This window comes from Acipenser ruthenus, chromosome 22 (assembly GCF_902713425.1).
Source record: "Acipenser ruthenus chromosome 22, fAciRut3.2 maternal haplotype, whole genome shotgun sequence".
Classification (NCBI taxonomy): Eukaryota; Metazoa; Chordata; class Actinopteri; order Acipenseriformes; family Acipenseridae; genus Acipenser; species Acipenser ruthenus.
The window spans coordinates 5,657,253-5,667,859 of record NC_081210.1 but is presented as its reverse complement, the minus strand read 5'-3'; the positions used below and the strand labels follow the sequence as shown (position 1 = coordinate 5,667,859).

The following is a 10,607-nucleotide window of genomic DNA, read 5'->3' as shown; positions in this document are numbered from 1 at the left end:
ATTTGTATTACTTTATCTCTAACTTCTGTAGAATGCTCTTTGGTCTTCATTTTCCTTCAGATTCACAGCCTGACCGATGATCCTTCAACAGTGGGGTTTTTATCCAGAAAATGTGACAGCAACTTTAATGGTTCACAGGTGGAGGCCAATGGTAAGGTAATTGTGTCCTCGTTAGGGCAATTTCTTTCAGCGGTGTAAACTGGGAGCTTCCACAGCACAGGGGTTGAATACTTATGCAAGCAAGATATTTCAGTTTATTATTTTTCTTAAAAATATTTCCCAACATAAAACCAATGTCACCTTAAAATAATTGATTTTGAGTTTCAGTATTTTAAAATATCAAACAGAACGAAATTTCAATGTACCATTTGTAATTCAGTAATATGAGAGAATTGGTCAGGAGTCTGAATACTTTTGCAAGGCACTGTATATATATATATATATATATATATATATATATATATATATATATATATATATATATATATATATATATATATATATATTAAAGGGGACGATTATTCAGGTAGACCACACCAATATATTTAGAGCTGGTAGTATAACCGAAACGTAAGCACTCCACTCCGACTTCTGTAAGGAAGGCTTGTTTTATTTTGGTGTATTGCCAGCGACAAGCCTGTACCAGCCGTACATTTATTTGTACTGTATACATAAGTAATAGTCCCCGTCCCTCAAGGAAATCCCAGCAGTAACCAGGGCTGTTGCTGGTTAAATTGGTCCACTAAAAAATCCCTTTACTGTCATGTTCAGAAGCCAACTGTTTATTTTCTGCTATATCAATGTATTTGCTGAAACTGGTCTGGAATTGTACTTCTGCTGACTACACAGAAAGGTCAGTAAACGTGAGTTCCAGTAGACAGCTCTGTGATGATCTCCACCAGTTGCTGGAACCTTAATGCGCTAACAGTTGTCCATTTAAAGAAAACAACTGAACTCTGTTTTTAGTTTTATACATGACGTCACGTTAGTGGTACTATTTTCTGCTGTGGCTAAAGTAATCCTCCTTGTCAAAAATTTACTACAGAATGTTTTCTCCATTCTCCATTCTATTTGGATTTAAAACTCCGGAAAGCAGTGCTTCCATTGCAAATGGAGTTGTATGAAAGATTAATTCACAAAAACGAGACCACGCCCATCACAGGACTTCTTGTCACTCCTCAGGTAGGCAGAACCTCAGATTAGTCTGCGCTGTTCTTTAGTTAAGCACATGTGGTACTTCAGACTGGTAAAGGTGTTTTGTGTGCGGCGTAATTTATAGTTTATTAAACTACAGTTAAGCTTCAACCATGGGTATTCTTACACAAGACGACAAGCAAAACATCAGAGACTTTTGGGCGAAAGTCTTTGAGAACGCAGAAGACAACGGAAAAGCAATTATTATACGGTAAGTTGTGCAGTCTTTACAATCACAAGGTTGCTTTCTAAATAGAAATACAATAACTTTAATTTGATTTTGAACACAAATTATCCGATACAGGACAAGATTCAAATGCAACACGTAGTGTTTAGTATCTTCAGGTGAATGAAAAACACTTTTAATACCGTGACTGTGCTGTTGACAGGGGAGTGTAGAGTGTACAGGAGGCCTGTATATTTTTTTGAAGTTGAGAGTAAATCTAGTAAGAACTTGTAAAATACACGCCTCGCTGGTATTTTTTGTGGAGGGGGTTTATTCTAAAGAAGGCACGATCCAGACGTGAATTGATTTCATAGTAATTATAGCAAGGAGTGTGTGGTGAGCATGTTCTATGTGCCATCTGCGCGTGACAGCTATTCATCCAGGCTTGGCTTCTTCATTTTTGACTCTATCATTTAAACAATGAACAATGTTATTACACGTTCCGGACTAATGGATTATTTTTGTTTATTTTACTCATTTTTATATTTAAGTTGTAATCATGCGATATAGCTTTAGAATCATTTTGAGATGCCTGGCGAATAAAGGGCTTTCACATGTCCTTGAGCTTTAATTAATTGCTGTGCCTCCATAGATCGTACATAGCCAATAGGAAATATATATATATATATATATATATATATATATATATATATATATATATATATATATATATATATATATTGGACCAGCTAATTGAGGTACATATATTTCAAAGTACTGGACAAAAGTTGTGAAAACGGTGTAGAGAGAGCTTAGATGTTAGTAAAACAGAAAATATAAAAGACGAAAATAATGAATTATACAGCGTGTATAAGCACTCTGTAGAATTAACTTCTTTGGGCGTAGACACACACTCTAAAGACATTTATTTAAATTGTAATTACAGGCTATTCATTGACCACCCAGAAACCATGAAGTATTTTAAACACTTCAAAAACGTCACCAGCAGGATGGAACTGGAGAAGAATGCGCGTGTCAAAGTCCACGGAAGAAGGGTCATGAATGCGATCAACCAGATCGTTGAGAGCATGGATGACTGGGGGGCAGTGGTTGGAATCCTTACCCCACTGGCAGAGAAGCATAAAGAAGTGCACAAAGTCGGAGTTCTCAATTTCAAGGTATATTACCCTTTGGAAATACAAAGCGTTCTCTTTTTTTTGTGATTCATTTTTAATTTCTTAAAAAAAAAAAAAAAAAAAAAATCCTGAAATTCACCATGGCTTGTCAAGTACCACAAAGATAATATACCCTGCACTGGAGGCAAATTTCAAGATATTTATATAAGGATGCCATGAAAACATAATAGGGATTTTAAAAAGAAAAAGCTACATTAAATCAACGTAGTGGGTCCAGAATACATACAAAATAGAGTAGGTTCAGTCAGGTTTTATTTGAACATTGATTTGTTCATTGGAAGAGCATGATGCAACTCATTTCGGGTGTTTTTTTAGTCGCCACCCAGTCACGGTCTACATTAATTAAGAATTAATACGATTATTGTTCAAATGTCATGTTGATGTCACATTTTACTCTAATCTTCTAAAGAATATCCTTACAGCATTTAAGAGGTGAATTTTAATACCAAACTTGTACAATAGAACAGATTCATTCTCATTGTTTTCACTGTAATGTAATCCTTTTCAGGTCAGAACAAAACAGCTGAAAAACCGTACCCATTTTAATTCTACAGTGTTTTTTTTTCATATTGAATAGAACTTTGGTAAATAGCCAGAGTTGTAACATGAAGACAGATGACCTATTTAACAGCTACAATAGACTTTTTGTTTCTTAAAACATGTGTGAAGTGAAAGCCCAGTGCAGATAATAATCAAGGTTTTCATCCATTTCCAGTCCATGTGTTTTACCTTTTAATATCTGTATCAGCTTTATCGCTGATACAGTTTTTACTCTGATTATAATCTGTACATTCATTCAGGATATGCAGATATTGATCTGCTGCGTCCGTGTTCCTTGTGATGTAGGTCACAAGGTCTCATTTTAGCTTGATCACTCGAGTGGAACAGCAGGAGTAACTAATCATCTGTAGAGTTATATTTGAAATATCTGCATCTCCTAAAAAAATGGCAACATTAAAAATCTACATAGAAAGGAAGCAAAGAACCAAGAGTTTCAACCCATACTACTACTACTACTACTACTACTACTACTACTAATAATAATAATAATAATAATAATAATAATAATAATAATAATAATAATAATAATGAGGGTTTTTAAACCTTGGGACTCCTTTAAGGCCAGTTTATAAATAAATGCCACTTCCTTTGAATTGACAGATTGTGTGAAAGCATAAAAGCTAAATCAATACACCAGCGACTTTTTATCAACATGTTGATTTGACTTTCTCCATTTATTTTTTTTGACAGCTTTTGTTTGAAACGATTATTAACGTTTATAAAGATGCTTTGGGAGCCTCCTTCACAGCCTCCATCTGCGAGTCATGGAGAAAAGTCTTCAAGCTCCTCTTTGACTTCCTGGAAGCTTTCTACACAAACACCAGTGAGAGTTGTAAAACTGGCCCCGTCTGAAGAGAACAGTGGGTCTACCATCAGTGACATATTACACTCTGGTTAATAATATATTCTACAAAAACCGTAGCACTCGTTTCAACTCGGTACAGCATTTAATTGATACTTTTTTCCGTTCATAATATTTAGTACTGTATTTGTGTTTTATTCAGTATGATGTTACCATTGGCGTATATATACATCTGAGTAAATGCTGCACCATCCTGTTTTAAAAAAAAGATAGTTTAGCCACACTATTTGTATATCATTAAACACTTTACAATAACCAAGAGTGACTATTGTTATAAGAGACTAGTAATTCTGTATATTACATTGCATTACTCCTAACTCTGACCTTAATTCTAACCTTAATCATTACTGTGTATTGTATATGTTACTCTATGAACATGTTATTCTTAAGTAAAGAGGCATACACTCTGACTGCTGGAACCATGTTTTTACTTCAGAACATAGCGCGCCACAAACACACTCCTACATTTAGTATCATACACTATCGAACCTCTGACCGGAACTATGGTAAACTTACACCAGAAAAGTAGTGCTCTTAATCAATTGCACAGATCACATACATACATAACAATTCCTCCCCACTTAGTTCTAAAATTGCCTTAAATGAATTGCTTATAGTGCAATACAGCTACAGCATATGGGATCTTTTTATAACTATAAACAAACATTAATTGTTTCACAAAACGTGAACTACAAATCAAGCCTTTGTGGTGGATTCCGGGTTCTCTCTGGGTAATGTCTGGGTGCAACGGAACTGGAATTTCAGTTGGGATAGTTACATTTCCACCAAGTGGTTCAGCACTGTCCACAGCCCACTGAGACTCATCCATGGCGGTTATTCCTGGCTCCGGGAACACAGCCGGCTTGGAAGTTGAGGTTTCACTATGCTGGTTCCTGGAAGCTGTAGACAGTAGCTGGTCCACATGCCTAAGCCAGATGAGATTTGGACTAATTTTTACTGTATAGCTGAGTGGTCCCAATCTTGTAGCAATTTCTCCTGGCACCCAATTTTGATTACGATAATCCCTTGTTAGCACCTCCTGTCCCACTGCAAAGGTTCGTAAGGGCCCCTTGCTCGTGCGCTGGTCACACTGTTTCTTCTGTACCTCTCTGCGAAGATCAGGATTTAACAAGTCTAGTCAAGATCTTAGATTTCGGCCCATAAACAACATAGCTGGTGTCTGACTTGTTGTGGCATGTACCGAGTTTCGAAAAGCCAAAAGAAAGTTGGCTAGCTTTTGCTGTACTGACAGTGGTTCTCGCCCCATTGCTCGCATTGACTGCTTGAACGTCTGGATAAATCTTTCTGCCAGAACATTGGTGGCTGGGTGATAAGGGGCAGATGTTATGTGTTTGATGCCATTTCTCGTCACAAATGTTTGAAATTCTTCTGAAGTGAATTGGATTCCATTATCACTCACAATCTGCTCAGGCAGCCCAGTCCGTGCAAAGAGTGTTCGCAGACTCTCAACTGTTTTAGCGGACGTAGCAGATTTTACACAGAAAACTTCCGGCCACTTTGAATGTGCGTCCACTGCTACAAGAAACATTCTGTCCATGAAGGGTCCGGCGTAATCAATGTGTACTCGCTGCCATGGGGTGGAGGGCCACTCCCATGTGTGCAGTGGTGCTAGCTTAGGCATGTGTTGTATTTGTTGGCATCCTGGACACCCTTTTGCTAAGTCTTCAATCTGTTGATCTATGCCAGGCCACCAGAAGTAGCTGCGGGCCAGTGCCTTCATCTTAACCACTCCCTAGTGGCCATCATGCAAAGCCTCAAGCACTCTTGATCGCAGTTTAGAGGGTATGACAACTCTGGTGCCACACATAACACATCCATGATACACTGACAGCTGCTCTCGCCGTGCATAGAAAGCAGACAACTGGGGGTCTCCATGTGTTGGCCAACCTTTTACGGTTATACACTTTAGCCAGGACAGGGTCATTCTTAGTCTCCTTTTGTATCAGAGCATTCGTTACTGGTAACACGTCCATCTGTGCTACGTACAACATGTCAACAGGATCTGGCTCAGTCTCTTGGTTAAGTGTCTCCAGCGGCAGTAGTGAGAGGCCATCTGCATTACCGTGGTGCTTTGTGCCCTTGAATTCAATGTCATAGGAGTGTGCACCTAAGAACAAAGCCCAACGCTGTAGCCGTGCAGCTGCCATTTCCGGAACACCTTTCCTGGGCTTAAAGATGGAGACTAGGGGTTGGTGGTCAGTGACCAATGTGAATTTCTTGCCAAACAAATACTGGTTAAATTTCTTTACTCCCCACACTAGACTTAGGCCCTCTCTATCAATCTGAGCATAATTGCGTTCTGCTGCTGAAAGAGATCTTGACGCAAAAGCTATTGGTCTCTCAGAGCCATCCTGCATCTTGTGCGATAACACAGCACCAACTCCATAGGGGGAAGCGTCACAAGCCAGCTTAATGGGTAAGGATGGATCATAGTGAGTGAGTACCTTCTTTGAAGTAATCAGTGTTTTAGCCTCCTTGAAAGCATGTTTACATTTCTCAGACCACTCCCATTTGCTCCCACTCTGCAGTAAAGCATTCAAAGGGTGTAACACCATGGACATATTTGGCAGAAACTTGTGGTAGTAGTTAATCAATCCCAGGAAAGATCGAAGTTGTGTTACGTTTTGTGGCTGCGGCGCTCTGAGTACAGCATCAATGTCTTGTGACTTGTGTAGGCCCTGCTTATCAATGGTATGGCCACAGTAGACTATGGTTTCTTTGAAAAAGTCACATTTGTCTTTGTTAGCTCTCAGTCCATACTCACACAGCCTAGTTAGTACCTGTTGCAAGTTCTCTAGATGTTCCTTATCATCTGCTCCAGTCACGATGATGTCATCTAGGTAACACTGCGTACCTGGTATGCCTTGTAGGACTTGATCCATGGCCCTCTGCCAGATCGCTGGGGCTGATGCAATGGCAAACACTAGACGGTTGTACTGAAAAAGGCCTTTGTGTGTGTTAATAGTAAGAAATTTCTTTGATGTTTCTTCCATTTCCATTTGCAAATAGGCCTGAGCCAAATCTATCTTTGAGAATCTTGCACCTCCTGCCAATGAGGTGAAAATATCTTCAATACGTGGCAGAGGGTATTGATCAGCGCGCAGTACAGGGTTCACAGTGACTTTGAAATCACCGCAAATGCGCAGATCTCCACTTTTTATATTACCGGCACTATTGGTGCTGCCCATTCACACCAGTTCACCTTAGACAAGATGCCTGCCTCTTCTAAACGCTTCAGTTCAGCTTCTACCTTGGGGCGTATAACCTTGGCTGAGCCTCAGCTTCCAGCACAATTTTGGCTTTCATGTGTTTCAGGGTACCAATGCCATCCTGAACACTTGTGACGACTGGTTTAATAAATCAGTTAGTTTATCATTTGTAGAACTGTCACTTGTTTCTGGGCTTTAATGGAATGCCAGTCCAGTTGAATCTTCCTCAGCCATTCCCGCCCTAACAGTGGTGGTCCTCCATGCTTAATTACATACAAATCCAGGAGGTACTTGACATTATTGTAAGTTACATTTACAGGAATCCGGCCTATTGGGGAAATCTTTTCTCCTGTATAAGTTTTCAGCAAGACTGGGGTTGACCGCAATTTTACATTTGGAAAACGTTCTAAGTACTCTTCGTGGGAAATTACTGATAAGGCAGACCGAGTGTCGAGCTCCATTTTCAGTGTCTTTCCCTCAACTTGTAGTGTGATCCAAATTATTTTGCGATATGTTTCTTTTAAGATGAATAGTTCAAGGCAAGCTAAGCCCTCTTCGGCTGAGTCAGAATCTGTTTCTGTGACGTGGTGCATCGACGTGTCTTTCCTTTTCCACTGCTGCGGTCGTTTTACATTAGCAGCTGATTTACACATTTTCTGAATGTGACCTCGCTTATTACATTGTCTGCAATCTTTGTCTTTAAACCAGCAGTCACTTGCGTCATGTGATTTCTTTCCACAACGAAAACAAGATATCTCTTTTGCATTAGTACGTCTAGCAGCAAGTCTGTGTGTAGCGCATTCTACTGTCGCCTTCTGTTGTGTCTTTTGCCGCGGTCTCCATTGACACAGCTATTTCAGTAGCGCGGTTTAAGGTTAAATCTCTTTCAGTCAAAAGACGTTTCTGTGTTCTTTCATTATGTATCCCGCAGACTAACCTGTCTCTTTATTATTATTATTTATTTCTTAGCAGACGCCCTTATCCAGGGCGACTTACAATTGTTACAAGATATCACATTATTTTTTACATACAATTACCCATTTATACAGTAGGGTTTTTACTGGAGAAATCTAGGTAAAGTACCTTACTCAAGGGTACAGCAGCAGTGTCCCCCACTGGGGATTGAACCCACGACCCTCCAGTCAAGAGTCCAGAGCCCTAACCACTACTCCACACTCTTAAAGCATCTCAAAGGCCTTCTCCAAACTGACAGTGTTCCGCTAGCCGTCTCAGCTCTGCTATATACTGAGATATGGTTTCGTTCGTTTGCTGGTTACGCTTATGGAAACGGAAACGTTCGGCAATTACCAGTGGTTTTGGAGATAAGTGGTTCTGTAACACTTCAACAACCTGTGTGTAAGTTTTATCAGCCGGCTTCACTGGCGCTGTGAGGTTACGTAACAAGCTGTAGGTTTTTTGCACCCATTACGCTCAGTAAGACCCTTACCCTCTTTTCATCAGCGATTTCATTAGCTTTACAGTACTGTTCAAACCTTTCGACATATGTGGCCCAGTCTTCTATTGTGCTATCAAACACGTCCATTTTTCCCACACAGGCAGACATTTTTGCTTATATTGTTTTTCCTTACTCACGTATGCAGTCTCTTTTTCTGTGTCTTTTTTTTTTTTTTAACGTAGTTGGCTGCTCTCCGGTCCGTTTTCCTTTCTTTCTCGGTTATTTATTTATTTTTTTTGTATTTTTTTTTTTTTTTTTTAACAACGCAGGCTATCCGACACTCGTCGCCAGTTTATTGTATATGTTACTCTATGAACATGTTATTCTTAAGTAAAGAGGTATCATTACACTATCGAACCTCTGACCGGAACTATGGTAAACTTACACCAGAAAAGTAGTGTTCTTAATCAATTGCACAGATCACATACATACATAACACTGTGTAACAGAAAAATACTGATAATTACCCCATGTACTCTGTAATCACCGGTAAATGTTGAACAATTAGTGTAAAACATGACCCATTAAACTTTAGTTTAATGGCAACTGTAGAATTACAAGCTGGTATAGTTTTTGTTTTTTCTTTCTTTTTTTTTGATCTCCCAAAAGCAACATTGAGGTCCTCATCAGAAACAGATCTTGTATGAGTTGTTCTATACAGTTATATACAAATGTGTTTGCCAATATAGACTCTGGATATAAATATTATTTTAATCATTTAAACATTTTGTGTTACCCCCCCCCCCCCTTTTGACATATTTTAGACAAACAAGCAAACAAAACAGGACAGACTCCATATACAATCATCTCCTCTTTGCAAAAACACTAAAGATTTTAATGAGCAAGCCTTACTAATATATTTATTGAGCACGATGTGTAAGTGATTTAAAACACACAAGAACACGCTGCTTTGTCAACTATACCGCGAATAAGTAACCGGGAATAAGTAACCAACTTCCAGGCAGGATCCACACGTGAATTGATTTCATAGTAATTATAGCAAGGAGTGTGTGGTGAGCATGTTCCATGTGCCATCTGTGCGTGACAGCTATTCATCTGGGCTTGGCTTCATCATTTCCGACTCTATTATTGTTTATTTTACTGATTTTTATATTTAAATTTGAATAATGAAATATACCTTTGGGAACATTTTGAGATGCCTGGCGAATAAAGGGCTTTCACATGTCCCTCAGCTTTAATTAATTGCTGTGACTTCATACATAACCCTATAGGGACTGTTATAAAACAGCAAGTGATTCTTGGAAGAGATGTGTTTTCTGTTTTGTTTTATCTGATTTGATGTGTGAGACTTTGCAGCCTTAATAGTGACTTAACTGTCAGGTTGAAATGGAAAGTTAAGGTTATGGTTGGGGATTACTCATGTAGAGTAAAAAAATAAAACTCAAATAAATATATTTGGTAATATTGGAACAGCTAGTTGAGATGCATGTATATTTTGTCTTGCCTCTTGAATACTTCGTAAACATAGATTGTGTATTGCATGACTAAATCAAAGTGTGTGTGACACTTATAACCATCAGCCTGTAGTTTAGGCACACTATTTGTATATCATTAAACACTTTACAATAACCAAGAATGACTATTGTTATAAGAGACTAGTAATTCTGTATATTACATTTTATTACTCCTAACTCTGACCTTAATTCTAACCTTAATCATTACTGTGTAACAGAAAAATACTGATAATTACCCCATGTACTCTGTAATCACCGGTAAATGTTGACCATTAAACTTTGGTATAGGAAAAAATGAGTCAAACTTAATATGGCGAGAGCGACATTATATGGACAACTGTAGAATTACAAGCTGGTTAAGACTAGCATTTGGAAATAATTTGTACCATGGTGTGTGTGTGTGTGTGTGTGTGTGTGTGTGTGTGTGTGTGTGTGTGTGTGTGTGTGTGTGTGTGTGTAACTTAATG

General features: G+C 38.6%; 1 protein-coding gene and 1 pseudogene across 1 annotated transcript; one reads left to right on the top strand and one right to left on the bottom strand.

Annotated features, from left to right (window-relative positions):
- Nucleotides 1-1,154: 1,154 nt before the first annotated feature.
- On the top strand, nucleotides 1,155-4,389 carry LOC117431044 (cytoglobin-1-like). The gene is made up of 3 exons (XM_034051628.3): nucleotides 1,155-1,405; nucleotides 2,307-2,538; nucleotides 3,808-4,389. Exons 1-3 carry the CDS (start codon nucleotides 1,308-1,310, stop codon nucleotides 3,967-3,969), a joined length of 492 nt encoding a protein of 163 aa, XP_033907519.2. The 5' UTR covers nucleotides 1,155-1,307; the 3' UTR covers nucleotides 3,970-4,389.
- A 728-nt stretch (nucleotides 4,390-5,117) lies between these two features.
- On the bottom strand, nucleotides 5,118-8,752 carry LOC131699523 (uncharacterized protein K02A2.6-like; annotated as a pseudogene).
- Nucleotides 8,753-10,607: the final 1,855 nt, after the last annotated feature.

What these genes read in the sequence shown, in the direction of transcription:
- LOC117431044 (XM_034051628.3), top strand. Translation starts at nt 1,308, where the DNA reads ATGGGTATTCTTACACAAGACGACAAGCAAAACATCAGAGACTTTTGG. An exon ending in GGAAAAGCAATTATTATACG is followed by an intron (nt 1,406 to 2,306) that starts GTAAGTTGTGCA and finishes TTGTAATTACAG; the next exon opens with GCTATTCATTGACCACCCAG. An exon ending in TCGGAGTTCTCAATTTCAAG is followed by an intron (nt 2,539 to 3,807) that starts GTATATTACCCT and finishes TTTTTTTGACAG; the next exon opens with CTTTTGTTTGAAACGATTAT.